Source organism: Solanum dulcamara, chromosome 10, assembly GCF_947179165.1.
Source record: "Solanum dulcamara chromosome 10, daSolDulc1.2, whole genome shotgun sequence".
Lineage (NCBI taxonomy): Eukaryota > Viridiplantae > Streptophyta > Magnoliopsida > Solanales > Solanaceae > Solanum > Solanum dulcamara.
In genome coordinates, this window is record NC_077246.1 from 5603776 (window position 1) to 5623551 (window position 19776).

At 32.9% G+C, this 19776-nt stretch overlaps 1 protein-coding gene across 1 annotated transcript; it reads right to left on the reverse strand.

Moving 5' to 3' along the window:
* Positions 1-837: 837 nt before the first annotated feature.
* Positions 838-4483, reverse strand: LOC129871241 (uncharacterized). The gene is made up of 6 exons (XM_055946140.1): positions 3581-4483; positions 3286-3506; positions 2709-2928; positions 2044-2129; positions 1640-1731; positions 838-1561 (listed from the first exon to the last, which is right to left on the reverse strand). The coding sequence occupies exons 1-6, from the start codon at positions 3662-3664 to the stop codon at positions 1320-1322; spliced, it is 945 nt and encodes a 314-aa protein (XP_055802115.1). The 5' UTR covers positions 3665-4483; the 3' UTR covers positions 838-1319.
* Between the last annotated feature and the right edge of the window lie 15293 nt (positions 4484-19776).

Sequence of the window (19776 nt, forward strand, 5' to 3'; positions counted from 1 at the left end):
TATGTTGCTCTGCAGCTAACTCCAAGCTTGACCGCACCCAACTTCTTCCTAGAACAGCACCTGCTGGATCAAGTAGCACATTTGCTTATTGTCATTTTGGAAAATTAAACCTATCACCATTTGTTAGCTATGTCTACTGGATGAAAACTATAGTTTAGCAAATTAAATAGCAAATTAATAGTTTGCTTAAAAACTGCTGCAAATTAATTATAGTAGAGCGATAACTATGGGAGTCAAGAATGGATTTGGGTCTTTTAATGAGTGGATTTGGGTCTTTTAATTGATAAGGTGCGTGGGATGGGGTAGGGTGCTTATGTGGAGATCTTATATGGCGTAAATTAATACACATAGATGCCACATTTCATTCCGTCGAACGAGGGGGGGGGGTAGAAGTGAGCTAATAATATGACGTGAATGGTATTTTTGAGCCAATAGTATGATGGGAAGGGAATTTTTTGAACCAGAATATAGTTTGAGGGTATATGTGCTCTATTTCAAATAGTTGAAGGGTAATTTTTGCCCTTTTTCATTTATTTATTTTGTTTTGATTATCATATTTTTTTTTAGTGTTGCTGTTATTTTCTTTGTTATTTCCAACATGACTTCTTCACTACTATATTTCCATTTCAACTCTGCTTCGAAATGCTTTACTTGAGTCGAGGGTCTACCTTCATTGGATAGGGGTAAAATCTACGTACACACCCAACACCACCATTCCTAAATCTCACTTGTAAGATCACACCAGATATGCAAGAAAAATCAAACATAAGTAGTCTTCTTTCCATCAACAGCATAGTTGTTTCTCCACTTCAATTGGAATATGACGTCTAAAGACATTTACATGAAAAATGTACAAAGCATAAAAACACTGAATGAAAGTTCTTCAGAATCATACAATATCTTGAGAATTTTGCAGAAGCTTGCAAGAATTGCTCAAAATATGAAGAACTTAATCATAGTCACTCATCTCATTTTATCCACAGTTATTAAGATCCTTCCAAAGCTAATCTCTCACTTCACCTCAAAATTTATGCCTTCAAAACTAAGCTAATCCCTATACATAATACAGAATCCACATAAATCTGAAGTTTAAGAGACTGCATTACCACAATCCTCATTTTGGTAATCAAGGTGAGGGGATCACATAGAGAGAAAAAAAAGCCTACTGTGTTTTTGCAAAGAAGGCATTACTACAATCCTCTTTCGAGAACATTCAAGCTTCCGAGCTTAAAAAAAAACATGACCTTGCTGCCCAAGAAAGGGCAACTCCAATATCGGTCCATTGGTTGGGTTTAAAGAGTATGTCATCATTTGAGTTTTTAGCCATGCCGAATGCCCAAGAAGTAGTTAAAGTCATGGTGCTGGACCCCCAATTGCTTTAGCCAAGAATCGGCCACGCTTAATAGTGACACCATCCTCTCTTGGTCCCTCCCACTTCTGTCCGAAATCCACACATCACCCTGCATCTTGTAAGTTCCCAAACCGAAAGGTGGAAGTGGAATTGTTTCCCCTTTCTTTCTTTTCCTAATACCTTTCTCCATGTTATCTTCAAGGTCCATATCTGCACATTCCCAATGATAGTGTAAGAATCTTCTGCATATTATCGATACAGTAACATTGGTGACAAAATGAATAATACCTTGAAAAGAAGAAGAAAGGGTGTGGAATGTGAGAAAGCATGTCGACAAGTCCTTAATGGTTCTTCCCATGGGAATGTGATATATAGGGTACCTATAATTTTCATATCAATAAAGTAAGCGATACAAATCTTCACTTGATTCCATCTTTCATTGTTTCTGGTTGCAAATAAAGAAGCTATAACAAATAAGAAACTAAAGCATCGACATAAATGATACGATCAAATAAGATCCACTACAAGGAAAACAAGAACCCCTTGAACACCAATGAAGGTGAAACCGTGAAAGTATAATAATGTCACCAAATACAAGTACTTCTATCGGGAATGTATCTATACATTTAAGTCACGTGAATAACCATCACTTTCATGATCGTAAGTGAGAGAGACAGAGAGAGTAATTTTACCAAGCCACTGACATCCAACTAGCTGGTGAAAGATCTACGCTTCTCAATGACATTAATCCAGGGTGCCTTTCAGCTAAGCTATTAATCTGAAAGCAAAATTAATAGTTAGATTCACATAAAAATTACAAAATAATGCATCATATTCTTAAGAAACTCAAAGCATATTCCTTGGAACAGTATAATCTGTTCTAGTAAGGAAGCATTGAATAAATGCTAATTAGACCAGAAACGCATACATAAAGAGGGAAAAGTAAGTAACTGCTATGATACCTGAGAGAATAGAATCAAGATGATACGTTACGTACAGCATCAAATAGTAATAGATAAGAAATTCACAAAAATGGAGTGATCATTTGTAGAATTCTGTCACTAACCAATACCATTTTTTGTTCTATCAGAAATCGTGTTAGGCATAATACAAGGGCTCAAAGAAGAAACAAGAAAAACAGCGGAAACTGGAATAAAAGGCAGCACAAGTTGGAAAGAATACAACTAAGCTTTATACTTCTATCATACACGAATTACTTGCTAATACCACAAATTTTAGGTTAAAAAGATCGTCAGAAGCAGAAGAATACGAATTGGTGGAATCAATGCCATATTCAACAATCACAAATAATTTTTTTAGTACAAAAGAGTGACATAAATTTGAGCAAAAAAGATACCTTATCCACCAGAGGTACTCTTCCATATGGAGAAGATCTCTCAAAGTATTGATAATAAAGGTAACCCAATCTATTATTCATTTGCAAGTGATTATCTTGCTCAAATAGACCTTCCTCTGACGAACACCCATCCGATCTCGAAAGCTTTTCACTCTCACTCTCATCACTGAATGAATCACTGCAAGAATCCCTTGTCTCCCACACAGACTCAGTATCCTCCCTAAAACAAATTATCAACATTCCATCAGTTTAACTTGAAGAAAAGGCTTTATACCACCATCACAAACTTTGAATAACCCAAAGTTGTTGCACAACAAATATGTTTTTCAATTACAAAAATTAAAACTTTTTAGTAAAGAAAAGAGCCCAATTAGTTTGAGATACAAACAATGTAACATACAAAATACAACGACATGATACCCAGTGTAATCGTGTAGGCAGACCTTATACCACTAACTCGCAAAGATAGAAAGGTAGTTTCCAAAAGGCCTCAACTTAGAAGAACAGTAACAACAACAAAATAATGTGAAATTGAAAACAAATACACAACATACCAATGTAACATACAAAATGGTACCTTAAACTGCTTACAGATGAACTGCTGGTGAAAATTTGAATTGCTGAAAGATAAGGCACATAATATTGAACTAAAGTTTCACCAGAATCCAATCTGATAGGAACTCCAGCACCATAAGCACTCCATTCATCAAAACAATTCCAAAGATCAGACAATGTGAAGTATTCAATTTCCTCCCTTTCCTTAGGATGCCAAAGCCTATTAAGGTTTCTAATTTCACTCTGCAAATAAACAATCATATCATACAAAATCACAAAGGGAAAAAGATGTATGAAAAAGATGTATAAAAACAAACCTTGGCAAGAGACTGGGATGCTACTAATGGTTTTGTGCAATCCAAAAAAGACTCAAGATTTGATTGTATTGAGCCTTTATCCATTGTTTATAGGGGAAAATGAACAAACACAGAGAGCAAAAGAGAGAGAAATGAAACTTATTGCTTCTCTCTCTTTCTAACTATGTAATGAGAAAAGATAATACCCCACAAAGGAAAACAAAGACAAAACAGAGGAAATAAAGCAAATGTAGAGAAGGGAGGGACAATAACAGGATTTTATTACCCTTTATTAAAAACCTTTTAGACTTTCAAAAAAATATATATACCTAACAAGAAAACTTTAAAAAGAAATAAAAGGTAACAGAAATCTTTTCGATCTCTTTTTTCTAAAATAACCCCACAATCAAGTCTATCCAGAACAACAAACAAGCCAAGAATTTCAACCCCCAAAACTCAAAAAACTCAAGAAAACCAAAGACCCTTCTTTGAATTCAAGAAACCAAAAAACTTTTCAACACAAATGTGTTAATTTTTGGAAAATGACGTACCCCATAGCCAAAAAATTCCAAGAAAACTACCCCCGTGTTTCCCGCAGGAAGAGCGGTTGTTGTGGGGGTGGGGTGGGGGCTTAAGAAAGAAGAAGAATCAAGAAAACGATGAGAAGAAGTTTGGACTTTGAGGGGAAGAAGTTAGTGTCACGTCAAGAAAGAGCCAAAAGATAAAAATTGAAGCTGATAAAATTCCCTTTTCTCTCAATAGAATTCCATGAAAAGGAATAAACTTTAGAGAAAAAAAACCATCTTATTATCTTTGTCGTTTGATATGATCGATCACTAGATTTTTTGTGAGCTGTTGAAGAGGCTGCGAAGGTGGATAGAGACAAAGAAGACAGAGAGGGGAGGGAGTGGCGGGACTATAATTAAGGCACGAGGATAGAAGATATTAATTAATATTTCGCATTAGATCTATCCACTCGATGTAAATAATTTGTTTTAACGTTGAACTAATTTAAATTCATAAAATTGAATTTTTACTTTCGAGTTAAGGTGCCAATTCAATATTCAAAAATTGAATTTGAGATATTAGATTAAAAATAAAGAATTACTCAAGATGACTATTTAATTGTACAATAAGTTTTTCTTTGTTGAAAGGTTTGTTTTTGTTTGTTTATCTCAACTTTGATTTTGTAATTTCTTTCCTTTTGTTTCCATTCATCATAAATTCTTCATTTTGCAGCTATGACTATTTTATATTCACGTTTGATAAGGCCTGCTAAAATGAAAAGTACTTCTTAGCGAGATTTTTTTATCTTCTGAACTTGAACTTGATATCATTATTTAAGGATGGAGGGTTCATATCAATTCCAGTCATATGGTAATTTTGTAAAATTTCACCCAACCTCTTTGACAATTTGAATTCAGAGAGATTTAAGTATTTGGGGTCTATGATATATGAAAATGAGAAGACCGACAAGGATACCACACATCGTATTGATGCGGTATGAATAAAATGGAGGCTTGCATCCGATATTTTACGTGACAAGAATATTCCATCAAAATTTAAAGTTACGTTTTATCGAGCGATGATTAGACCGACTTTTTTGTATGGAGCAGAGTGTTGGTCAGTCAAAAACTCTCATATCCAAAAGATGCAAGTGGCGAAAATGAGGATATTGAAATAAATGTGTGGACATACTAAAAGCGATAGTATTAGAAATGTAGATAATCGGGACAAGGTAGGAGTGGCCTTCATGGTGGACAAGATAAGGAAGAAGAGAACTGAGATGACTTGGGTATGTGAAGAGGCGATGTGTTGATGCCCTAGTGAAGAGATCTGAGATGTTAGATATAGTGGGATCGAGGAGGGGTAGAGGAAGATCGAAGAAGTATTGGGTAAAGGTGATTATACAAAATATGGTGCATCTTCAGTTTACCAAGGACATAACCTCAGATAGGAAGGTATAGAGATCGCGGATAAGGGTAGATTGTTATTAGCTAGTTAAGAGTTGTCGTATTACTAGCTTTTTCATGTATTTGACTTGGTGGTAGTATGGAGCACCGTGTTAATCTTCGTATTAGCCTATTCATGTAGTTTTTGGTTATTGGTACATGATATCACCTAATATTATTATAGTTCTTACTTTTGATGTCTCGCATTGTCAGTTGGTTACTGTGTTTCGATGTTGTTATGTCTTTAACATTGTTTCTTCTTTGTACTTGAATTTGCTGCACTCGAGATGATGATCTTTCGAAAATAGCATATCTATGTCCACGAGGTAGTGATAAGGTCTGCGTACACTCTATCCCGACCTCTTCATACCCCACATGTTAGATTTCACTAGGCATATATGTTGTTGTTATAATGAGTAGTGAACTCCCATAACAACAATAATGTGCTTAGTATAATACCAGAAAGTTGAGTTCGGAGAGAGTAATGTATGCAGATATTCTCCTTACCTCAGAGATATAGATGTTATTTCTAATAGACCGGCCAAGAAAAAAATAATTCAAAACAATCCAGCAAAGAAGTAATGGAAGTATAAGAAACAGTCGTTAATAACAAAAATAACAGATAATAACCATACCAAAAAGGCCAACAAAACAAAATAATAATCGAGGTACAAGAAATCAATAAATAATAAAAGAATTTCTATTATAATTTATTTTATTTTATTTTTTTCAACTTTTAAGGATAAAATTGAGGTAAGAACTACTACCGAATCTCCACGTTGCAGGATGTTATCCCATGTGATAGGTTTGCAGTCAAGAAGATTTTGCTGTGTCCCTACACCAAATTATTTAATTTAAATTAATGAATCAGAAATAAAGTTGGTAGTTGAGTGGGTTTTATTTTCGAATTTTCTAAAAAAAAAAATATTTTAAAAAAAATAAAATTACTTGATGGAATTGCTACGTGCATTAAGTAACGTGATAAAAATTACTTCAAAGTTTTTAAAAAGAGAATTTGACACAGCCTATTTGTTTTAGATGTTTATTATATAATAAAAAAAGTAAATTTTCTGATGTGTTAATTAATTGTAATCATTTGATTTATGATGGAATGAGGTGGGATATTTCATAATTAAGCTTTAAATTAAATTTATACTTTATTTAATTAAAGATATAACTAATTATAATTATTTCATTTGATTTATGATGGAATGAGGTAAGATATTTTATAATTAAGCTTTAAATTAAATTTATACTTTATTTAATTAAAGATATAACTAATATTAAGTATTTATATTTCAAATTTGTTGTTTTTTATCCTATCTGAGAAATAAAATAAACCTTGTTCAACGATTATAATTTTACCATCGTGCGATCAAATAACCAAGTAAAGAACAATTCAAGTAAAGTAGTGGAGTAATTTTCTCGATTAAGATTATAAAATAATTGACCATAATGTTATTGGTGTTATAGAGAAGTGATTGTCATTTTAGTGGAGAAGTGGATGTCATTTTAGTGGGACCTACAAGCAAATTGATGAAGTGGAACCCACTAGGCAAGTTGTACAACTTGCTCCCTTTTCTTTGCTATAAATTGTCAAGTTTTGGCAACATAGAAATACAGGATTTCTCAATTCTTCTGCTCCTCTCTCTTTCTTTTATTCTAACTTTATTTTGTTAAGTTAATTTACTTTATAACACGTTATCGGCACGAAGTTCTAATTTTTTTTCCAAAAAATTAATTTATATATCAGGTATATCTACTGAATAAATTTAATTTTAGTTGTCTTTATTATTTTTAAATTAATTTTTATAATGTCAAACTTGTCAAAATTGGAGTTTGTGGCACTTGATATTTTTGAAAAAAATTATTTGTCATGGTTACTTGATGCTGAAATTCACCTTACCGCTAAGGGTTTTGGTGATACTATAATCAAAGAAAATAAAATATCAAGATAAAGCGAAGACTATGATTTTCCTTCGTCATCATCTAGATGAAAGCCTGAAGGTTAAATACTTGACAGTGAAATATCCACTTGAACTGTGAAAAAATTTAAAAGGGAGGTATGACCACAACGGTATTGCCATGGTCACATACACAAGTGCTCTTTGAACCGTGCAATAAGGTCACCCATAACACGACTCTCGTTATAAGTAGATGCACTTACGGTTTCAAGATTTTAAAACTGTAATTGAATATAATTTTGTTGTATTTAAAATACTTCTCAATTAAAATTATGTGGGAAAATTATAAATGATGAGTACATGTTAAAAAAGATACTAACTATTTTCCATTCCTCTAATGTGATATTATAGCAGCAATATCGTGAAAAAAGTTTTCAAAAATACTCTGAATTGATCTTATGTCTTCTGGTGGCTGAACAACATAATGCTCTTTTAATGAAAAATCATGAAACTCGTTGCCCTGGAACTGCTCCATAACCGAAAATAAATGTGGTAGAAGCACATGCATGGTCAGTCTGAAAGAAGATAAAATAAAAATCAAGACCACAATAATATGTGTGGACGTAGGAATGACAAAAGACGATATAATAATCGTCGTAGTGGTGATCAACATAAAAGGGAGAACAATATGAGTTCTCAAAGTGGCCTTTCAGGAAGTAACTGTCATCGTTGCGGTATGAAAGGCCACTGGAAAAATGAATGTCGGACGCCTGAGCATTTTGTAAGGCTTTATCAAAATTCCTTCAAAAGAAAGGCAAATAGAGGTAGTGCCTCTTCTTCTAATGCTCGGATAGACTTACACTTGGCATTTGAAAATAATATTGAGGCAAGACATTCGCATAGTGAAAATATTGAAGCAAACCTGGTTTTGAAGGATAACGATTTTAATGAACTCAATGATATTACTCATTTGGAGGTTGAAGACTTTTTTAGGAATTATAATTGATGTTTAATTTCATTATATGATTTATAATATGTTGTCGTTTTTATGTACTTTTGATTATCATATTTTTACGTTTATCTATTTAAAAAGAAGAAGAAAAAAGGGCTTGTGTTTTTCTAGCAATATTATTACTTATTTTATCTCTTATAATGTATTTTTATTTTATGAAGATAAAAAAATTTCTCAATCTTCAATTGATTCCAAGATGAGTAATAGAGATATGTGCCTTTTGGATAGCGCCACAACTCATTTAATTATGAAAAAGGTCTATGTCAATACAATATCCGGTAGTACAAAATTGATTGAAGGCTCTGGAAGAGCAGCCTTATTACTACGTGGAGGAACGATACTGATAATTGATAATTCATTGTATTGTAGTAAGTCTCAAAGAAACTTGTTAAGTTTCAAGGTTATTCGCCAAAATGGTTATCATATTGAGACTGCGAATGAAGAAAAGGTTGAATACCTTTATATTACTACAATAAATACATAGAAGAAAATTGTGCACGAAAAATTACCAGCACTTTCTTCTGGATTGTACCATACAAATATTGATACTGTTGAATCACATGTCATAGTAAATAAAAGGTTTACTGATTCTAATAATTTTATCATTTGGCATGACCGGTTGGGTCATCCAGGTTATAATATGATGCGCAGAATTATTGACAATTCACATGGACACATTTTGAAGAATCGGAAAATTCTTCAATCTAAGGAATTTTCTTGTGTTGCTTGTTCCCAAGAAAAACTGATTATTAAATCATCAGCAATTAAGGCTCGGATTGAATCTCCTACGTTTGGAACGTATACAGAGTGATATATATGGGACAATTCACCATTCATGTGGAATATTTAAAAATTATATGGTCTTGATAGATGCATCTACAAGATGGTCACATGTGTGCTTATTATTAACTCGCAACATGAATTTTGCGAGATTGTTAGCTTAAATTATAAGGTTAAGAGCACAATTTTCAGATTATGTAATAAAGACAATTCGTCTTGATAATGCTGGTGAATTTACATCTCAATCATTTAATGATTATTGTATGTCAATTGGATTAAAATTTGAGCATCCGGTCTCTCATGTTCATACTCAAAATGGTCTAGCAGAATCATTAATTAAACGCCTCCAATTGATAACTAGACCATCGCTAATGAGGACAAAACTTTCTTTTTCTGCATGGGGCATGCTATTTTTCATGCAGCAGTCTTGTGCGCATAAGGCCAACAAATTTTCATGAATTTTTCCCATTACAGTTGGCTTTTGGAAGGGAGCCAAATAAATTATATCTTAGAATATTTGGGTGTGCGGTATATGTCTCAATTGCTCCACCGCACCGCACAAAAATGGGTCCCCAAAGAAGGTTGAAAATATATGTTGAGTATGAATCTCCTTCTATTATAAAATATTTGGAACCTATGAGCGGAGGTTTATTTACTGCAAGATTCGTTGATTGTCATTTTGATGAATCAGTATACCCAACATTAGGGGGAGAACATAAACAATTGAAAAATGAGATAGATTGGAACTCATTATCACTATCTCATTTAGATCCTCGAACAAATCAATGTGAACAAGAAGTTTAAAAGATGATTTATTTGCAGAATATTGCAAATCAACTGCCGAATGCATTTACTAACCTTCCACGGGTTACTAAATCGGATATTCTAACTGCTAATGCTCAAGTTTGAGTTGATGTCCCGGTAGGACAACTTGTTCAGGTAAATGAGTCTATGCCACGCTTAAAATGTGGAATACCAATTGGTTCCAAAGATAAAAATCATCAAAAAAGAAAAGGAATAAACGATCGAGATAATCATAATTTGGGGGCAATTGCTCAATAAGAGCCCAGAGACACAACAAATGGTGATACCACTGAGGAGGACCAAGTACCTGAAAATAATGAGAATGAAGAAATCTCAATAAGTTATGTCTTGACAGGAAAACGGTGAAATCAAAATGATATTGTGGTCAATAATATTTTTACTTATAATGTTGCCACTGAAATAATGCAACAAGATATGGATCTTGAATCAAAATCTGTCGATAAATATAGACAGAGAAATGATTAGCTAAAATGGAAGGATGCAATTCAAGCAGAGTTAACTTCACTTGAAATACGTGAAGTTTTCGAATCAATAATCCGAATACCTGAAGGTGTCAAGCCAGTAGAGTACAAATGTGTTTTTGTGCGTAAGCGAAATGAAAAAGGCGAAGTCGTAAGATATAAAACAAGACTTGTAGCCCAAGGTTTTTCGCGAAGGCCTGACATTGACTATATAGAAACATATTTCCTTGTGGTGAATGCAATTACCTTCAAGTATCTAATGAATTTGGTAGTTCATGAAAAGCTTGAAATGCACCTAATGGACGTGGTCACTGTCTATTTATATGGCTCATTGGACCACGATATTTTTATGAAAATTTCCGAAGGATTCAAAGTGCCTAAAGTATACAAGGATTCTCGAGAAACTTGCTCAATAAAGCTTCAAAAATTCTTATACGAGTTGAAACAATCAGGGCACATGTGGTACAATCGTCTTAGCGAATATTTGCTACAAGAAGGGTTTAGAAATGATTCAATTTGCCCTTGTGTCCTTATGAAAAGGCCTGGATCTGAATTTGTAATAATAACAGTATATGTTGATGATTTGAATATTATTGAAACTCCTTAAAAACTTTCAAAAGCAATAAAATGTCTGAAAAAAGAGTTTGAAATGAAAAACATCGGAAAGATAAAATTTTGCCTTAGTCTACAAATTGAATATTTTGCAAATGAGATATTTGTCCATCAGTCAACATATACGGAAAATATTTTAAAGAGGTTTTATATGGATAAAGCACATCTGTTGAGTACCCCAATAGTTGTGAGATCTCTTGATATTAATACAAATCTGTTTCGAACTAATGAAAATAATGAAGAACTTATTGGTGCTGAAATACCATATCTTAGTGCAATTGGTGCATTAATGAATCTTGCCAACAATTCTAGACCAGATATAACTTTTTCTGTAAGCTTGCTATCAAGATTTAGTTCTTCTCCAATACGAAGACACTGGAATTGAATTAAACATATATTCAGATACCTCCGAGGGACCATTGATATGAGATTATTTTACTCAAATGAATCCACGTCACAATTGATTGGTTACGCAGATGTGTGATATTTGTCTAATCCTCATAAAGGTCGATTGCAGACAAGATAATTATTTACATGTGGTGGTATAGCTATATCATGGCGTTCAATAAAGCAAACTATGGTTGCCACTTCCTCAAATCATGCAGAAATAATAGTCATCCATGAAGCAAGTCGAGAATGAGTTTGGTTAAGATCAATAACTCAACACATTCAAGAAACATGTGGCATTTCTTTGAAAAGAGACGTTTCAACAATATTGTATGAAGACAATGGTGCATGTATAGCTCAACTGGAGGGAGGATACATCAAAGGAGACAGAACAAAACATATTTCACCAAAATTCTTTTTTAGTCATGATCTTCAAAAGAAGAGTGAAATAGATGTCCAACAAATTCGTTCAAGTGACAATTTAACAGATATGTTTACCAAGGCATTGTCGACTTCAACCTTTGAGAAAATGAGATACAGAATTAGAATGCGTCGTCCCCAAAATATCAAATGAAGTTTTCATTAGGGGGAGTAAAATACGCGTTGTACTCTTTTTTCTTTAACTAAAGTTTTGTCCCACTAGGTTTTTCCTGGTAAGATTTTTAATGAGGCAGCACTCAAAGCGTATTACCAGAAGTTGTGTATTCTTTTTTCTTCATTAGGTTTTTTTCCACTGGGTTTTTCCTAGTAAGGTCTTAACAAGGCAAAATATTATGGATATTCACGATAATTATGTATATTATTTCTTGTAAAAATTTTAATGAGGTACATTTCACATGAACATCCAACGAGGACTGTTATAGAGAAGTGAATGTCATTTTAGTAGAGAAGTGAATGTATTTTAGTGGGACCCACTAACAAATTGATGAAGTGGGGCCCACTAGGCAAGTTGTCCAACTTGCTCCCTTTTCTTTACTATAAATTGCCAAGTTTTGGCAACATAGAAATACACTTTCTCAATTCTTGTGCTCCTCTCTCTTTCTCTTATTCTCATCTTATTTTGCTAAGTTAATTTACTTTATAACAATTGAATATATTTAGTTTTATTTTCTTTTGTTTGGAGGGGGGACCATTATTTAATTATTTGATGGTGATGTAGTTTAGTCATAATTTAATAATGCGTGTTATTTGAAAATGTAAACGGTAGTAATGTTTTCAGAATGTGATTAATCTGGCTAGATGGAATATAATCCAAAATATGGTCATAGATTTTTTTTTTCATTTTTCCCAAGGACCAATGAAAATACATTTTCTATTTCAAAATAAGTGATGTTAGTCTTTTTTATTTTAAAATAAATGGTCTTTCAAGATTTTAAGAAGAAATTGATCTTATTCTTCCAAAATTATCCTCATGTACATAACCTAAAACTATTAATTAAAATTTTTAATTAGGGGTAAGTTAATAAAAACACTTTTTATTATTTTCTAGAAATGAATAGTTTCTTAGAAGGTGTGCCCAAATTAAAAACACCAATTATTTTATAATGAAGGAAGTATCACCTACTGTTATATTGGGATATATATATATAGGTTTTTTATTTTTATTTTTAATCGAAGCTTTCATGTTTGAACATTAAAAATTAAAAAAATTCAGTAGAAAATAATTTTCACCATTAATATTATTTTATCCTGAATCACCAATAGCTTGTCACTTACTAAGCAGTGTGACCAGAAATATGTGTTTTTTAAGTTTAGATTTGTGTGCACAGAATGTTTTGATTACTATAAATTGAAGTGTGGTTATTACAAGTTCTAATAGAATGTTCTAATATTTGATATATAACAGTAGATTTCTATCAAAGCCTAATAATAGTGTAGAGCACTGTTCGATTATTGTATTAGTCTCTATCATGTAGTCTTTGGTTGTTGGTACATATATCACCTCATATTATTATAGTTCTTATTTTTGATGTCTCGCATTTTTGATGTCTTGCATTGTCAGTTAGTTACTGTATTTTGATGTTATTATATAATTTTTATATTATTTTCTTCTTTGTACTTGATTTGACTGTACTCGAGACGAGGATATTTCGAAAACAACATTTCTATGTGTACAAGATAGTGGTAAGATCAGCGTACACTCTACCCTCTCCAAACCTTATATGTGAGATTTCACTAGGTATGTTATTGTTATTATTGTGTGGTAATGAATAGTGAATTCCAACAACAATAATAATATGCTTAGTATAATCCCACAAAGTAAAGTTCGGGGAATGTAATATACACAAACTTTATTCCTATTTCAGAAGTAGAAAGGTTACTTCCAATAAACCGGCTAAAAAAAATAATCCAATAAAAAGTAATAAAAATATAAGAAGTTACCGTTAATAACAAAAATAACAAATAGTAAATTACCAACAAGGTCAACAAAACAATACAATATTTAGTTTAATTAAATTTGGGTTCAAAAAAGGTTTTAATTTTTTTAGTAGGAAGTGAACCAAATATCAATGGAAAAAGGGGTAGGTTTGTTTCAACCTACTAAATCAATTATGTAAACATTGATACGACAGGACACAAATTAGAGTCAAAAAGATTTTGATTCTTTCAACACATGTGTAGGGTAATTACCTTTTACAGTTCCTTTTGAGTCTACTTGATTGAAGCACGTGAAACAAAAAAAAATTGTAGGAGAAACAATTTTTTTAAAATTTTTTTTTAGGTGGATGATTGATTGATCATGAAAATAAGTTTTTCTTTTTGAAATTTTAAAATTTATAATTGATGTTGTGTTTGATTATATTTTTTATAATAAATATATAAAATTTGAATGTATTTTTTAAAAAAACTATGAAATATAATTTAAAGATGAAAAATTATTTTAAATGGGGTTATTTTATAACAATAAGATATTTCGGATAAATTTAAAAGAAACATTTATAAAAGTTTAAAAGGTAAAGGTAATAATAGGATTTAGGTATTTTTCAAGTTTCAAATATAACTTGACCCAAATACCACTTTAAGTCATATTTAGAATTTTCATCATCAAACACTGATATTTGGATAAAGTGAAAAATAATTTTAAAAAAAATTCACCGTCAAACATGTCTTTAATAATACCAACTATTGCAAGTTAACACTTTCTAATGAGGAAATGGTCTTATGACCCGACATAAGGGTTGTAGTGGGTTTAATAGAATTCCTTCATCCCTAATTAATGATTTTGGCTTTGAATCTTGAATATATTTTCCTATTCAATAGGCCTTATGCGACATAAATTTGGATTAATCATGTTTCTGTGCTAAAATTGAATATCAAGTGGGAAACAAAAAAATAGTTTCTTATAGTTATAGGCATTTACAAATTTCAATAGAACAAATTGATGTTTTTAGATCTTTCGTGTGTTATCTTTAAATCTGTAATATGTAAAAATAAAGATTTTTTTATTAAAAAAAATACTATAAAATATTAAAAATAAATTTAAAAAGAACCTCAAAAACAATAACCGTTATTTAAGGATAATACCAACATATAAGTTATGTGTGTACATGAGACCAACGCGCTAGCCAACTGCGCCAAATAACCCTAGCCGCCACCTATCTTTTTTTCTCTCTTTGAGGGCTCTAAAAAATCAGGCAGATACTGGCCGGAATGGCCGAAGTAACCGGGGGAAGACCTCCTCTGGTAACGCAGAACACAATCAACACTTTAATCACTCAACCTACTATACCTCATACTGAAATCTCAAAAAGCAATAACCAAATTCAATCCTATGCCAATCTCTTCAAACCCACAAACCCAGAAACAGATATTGCCAAAATACAACCAAAGCAGATTTCATACATCAACGGAGAACCTTTTATTGCCTGGAAATCCAATGAGATTCAGCAGATGATTGAGAAGGAGAAACTTCAGTATGCAATAATAGGTAAGTTTTCATATGACAACATTGATATTAAAGAACTAAGGAAGGTAATTCCAATACAATGTGGAATTAAAGGTGTACCAATAATAGGATTGCTTGATGAAAGACATATTCTGATCCGACTAAATTTTCTAGAAGACTATGTTAAAATGATGTCGACACCTATATACTACCTCAAGATACATGATAGATATTGCCAAATGAGATCTTTTATATGGAACCCATGGTTCAACCCAAAGGAGGAGACATCAAAGGTAGTAGCTTGGATAAGCTTTCCTGAACTGCCCCCAAATTTTTTTGTTAAAGAGGCAGTCTTCTCCATAGCAACTGCAGTTGGAAAACCACTAACGGTGGATCTGGCTACAGCAAACAAGACAAGGCCAAGCTGCGCAAAAATCAAAGTCGAGGTAGATTTATTAGCAACTTTACCAAAAAGGATTAACATTGCAGAAGAGGATGCATCAGGAATACTAAAATTAAAATGGGTAAGGATAAACTATGACTACCTACCAAAATATTGCAAACACTGTAGACTTCAAGGTCATAAGGAAAAAGAATGTAGAAGTCTTAATCCTGATTTGGCTAAACAGTTTAAAGAAGATCTACGGAAAGAAAATACACAAGGAATTGACACAGACACACAAAATAAAGAAGACAATCATGGAAGAAGGGGAGGGTACACTACTGGTAAACAAGAATGGATGCAAAGAAGGAGCAAATACAAGAAGGATAAATCAGGTATTATAATCGGGGAAGTGAGTCCAATAAAAAAGAATAAGGATATAACCATGGCAAACACCAACCCTTTTGCAACACTGGAAGAGGTCCCAGAAAACCAAGATAATATGAATAAAACACAACTACCACAAGAAGATACTAGAACATGGATTGAGAAGAGTTTCTATGCTCACAAAAATCAAACAAAGGAAACAGTCAATATCACTAATGGTACAGAACAAACACAAGGAGATAGCAACAAAAAGGGACAGAAAAACTTCAACAATCACCTGGAATCATTTACTGATCAACACATAGTAAATGACATTGAAGGGGATATCTTACCTGAGAATCCACAAATACAGACACCAAAACGAATCCTCCAAACAGAAACTGCAGCATCAAGCTTCCAAGAGGAAGAGAATGAACAAAACAACAACAACAACAAACAGTCCAGTGGGAACAGAAGCAAGACTACAGCCACAAGTAGAGAGGAACAATCATCTGATGTACAAGAAAATATGGTAAAATTTCAGACCCCTGATCTAAATCAAATAGAACAAGAAAATGAAAACAATAGTCAAAATAAAGATTTGCCTCCCAAAACTCACAGATGGAGGGAAGGAGAGAGACAAAAACAAAATCAACAAGAAAGAAAAAATAATACAAACAGCATGAAAATTGAGAAAATCAACCAAAGAAATATAGAAGGATCATACCAGGGGAAAGAAACTCAAGAGCTTAATAAGGAGCAGCAGAAACAAGGGATATCAACAAAACCAAAACTGAATATGAAAAGGAGTAGCAGAGATTTAGATGAACATACCTTAGAGCAAAACTTGGAAGCAGCTTTAAGAGCAGGAGATATATCACCCAAACACCTTCAAAAAAGGGGAAAAGAAAAAAAAAATTATTTTCAAGAGAGACAAGTGTACCACCTGGGAATGGAGTACACACAAGAAGGCAGATTAATAAACTCAATCAACTATGATAAATGCTCTTATATGTAATATTAGGTCAGTCAATACCATGGAAGCCTCTACAAGGTTGATAAAGCTTAATCAAAAACACAATTTTGGATTCATAGGTTTAATGGAACATTTTCAAGACACAGACAAGATAGAAGATTATAAAAGAAGACTAGGCATGGAGCATGCAATGGCCAATATATCTGGTAAGATCTGGGCTTTTGTGGAAGATATTTTTAAATATCACATAATAATGAATCATCAGCAACATTTAACCATAAAATTAAAAATTAGAGGAAGTCAAGAGGAGATACTAGTAACACTGGTATATGCAAAATGTACCCAGAATAAAAGAATGGATTTATGGGACTCTATGGAGAATTTAGCTACCTCAGTCAATATCCCATGGATGATAGGGATGATTTTAATACAATAACATCAGAAGAGGAGAAACTTGGAGGCCTACCAGTAATCATTAATGAAATTATGGATTTCAGGGGATGTATCCAAAATTGTGGAGTATCAGATTTGGGATTTAGTGGCAACAAATTTACTTGGTGGAATGGTCAACATGGGGATGACTGTATCTTCAAGAGACTGGATATATGTTTGGGTAACCAACTACTACAAACAAAATACTCTAGTATTGATATCAAACATTTGATTAGAAATAGTTCAGATCATGCCCCTATGTTAATCACCTACACAGGAGACAATAGAAACATAAAAAAATCTTTCAAGTTTTTAAACTTTTGGATAAAACATGAAGGATTTATGGAGATAATTAAACAAAATTGGACAGCTGAGTTTATGGCAAACCCTTTCATACTTTTTCAACATAAATTGAAAAAGGTGAAAGCAGCTTTGTCACAATGGAGTAAAACAGCCTTTGGAAATATATTCCATGAAATTGAAACCCTTGAAGAGATCATCAAGTTAAAGGAAATTCAATTTCAGAACTGTCCAACACCTACCAATAGACAGGAATTACACAAAGTGCAGGCTGATTTATACAAATTCTTACATCTAGAAGAAGAATTCTGGAAACAGAAAGCTGGGATGCAGTGGTTTCAAGATGGGGATAGAAACACAAAATTCTTTCATGCACATGTACAGGGGAGAAGGAAAAGAATGCAGATAAGAAAAATACAAGGAGAAGATGGGAACTGGATAGAGGAGGAAGAGGGAATAATCATAGAAGCCATCAACTATTACACAAATCAGTTCACAAAGGGAGAAGAACCAAAAGATTATGAAATTCTAAACCACCTTCCCAAAATGATCTCTGAGGAAGACAACATGTGTTTTGAAGCAGAACCTACCAAAGAAGAAGTTAAGGCAGTGGTCTTTCAATTAAATAGGAATAGTGCAGGAAGACCTGATGGCTTTACTGGTGTTTTCTATCAAGACTGCTGGGAAATCATTGGAGAGGATGTCACCAATATGATGAAAGCCTTTTTTTGTGGTGCAGAATTGCCCAGGTTTGTCACTCACACTAATTTAATACTAATTTCAAAGAAAGATTTGGTTAACACTTTTTCGGATATGAGACCAATTAGTTTGAGCAATTTTGTGAACAAAATCTTTTCTAGATTGATCCATGAGAGACTGGTTTCCAAAATAACTGATAATATATCAATCAACCAAGCTGGTTTTATTAAAAACAGAAGTATAGTGGAGAATATTCTACTGACTCAAGAAATTGTATCTGACATAAGACTAAGAACAAAAGATGCTAATGTTATAATGAAACTGGATATGGCAAAAGCCTATGACAGGGTATCCTGGCTGTTTTTAACTAAAGTTCTTAGACAGACAGGATTTTCAGAAAAGAGTATAGACATGATCTATAGAATTATCAGCAATAACTGGTACTCAGTGTTGATAAATGGACAACAACAAGGCTTTTTTAAATCGACCAGAAGAGTAAAGCAAGGGGACCCTCTTTCCCCTACCCTATTTATTCTAGGAGCAGAAGTCCTATCAAGGAGCCTTAATGCATTACACCAAGACTGTCAGTTTAAGAATTTTGGCATGCCTAAATAAAGTCCAAAAATCAATCATCTTGCATATGCAGATGACATGATTATCTTTACCTCAGCAGATGTGGTATCTTTGCAAAAAATAATGGGAATTTTGAAAAAATATGAAAAGACTTCTGGACAAAAGATTAACATGGACAAGAGTGTTGTCTATATGCATAATAGAGTATCAGGTGACATCAATATCACAGTTGAGATTGTAACTGGCATCAATAGAAAATAATTCCCTTTTATGTATTTGGGCTGTCCTATTTATCACTGTAGGAGAAAGAAGGAGTTCTTTAATACATTGACCCTGAAAATCATGAATAGATTGCAAGGATGGAAAGGAAAAATGTTATCTTTTGGAGGAAGGGCAATTCTTATTAAACATGTGCTACAAAGCATGCCAATACACATGTTATCAGATATTAACCCCCCTATTGGAATTATCAGACAAATACACAAGATGTTTGCTCAATTTTTTTGGAGCAATACAATTGGGGGCAAGAGTAGACATTGGGTGGCTTGGAATAAGATGTGTATCCCAACCACAGAAGGAGGCCTAGGATTTAGATCACTACATGATGTGTCATTGGCACTGTTTTGTAAATTGTGGTGGAACTTCAAAACAAAATCTACCTTATGGAGTG

Excerpts from the sequence above, each read along its gene's own strand:
- LOC129871241 (XM_055946140.1), bottom strand. The coding sequence starts at position 3,664 with ATGGATAAAGGCTCAATACAATCAAATCTTGAGTCTTTTTTGGATTGC. Across the intron at positions 3,507-3,580 it reads CATCCCAGTCTCTTGCCAAG|AGTGAAATTAGAAACCTTAA; the intron begins GTTTGTTTTTAT and ends GTTTATTTGCAG. Across the intron at positions 1,732-2,043 it reads AGTTGGATGTCAGTGGCTTG|GTACCCTATATATCACATTC; the intron begins GTAAAATTACTC and ends TGAAAATTATAG.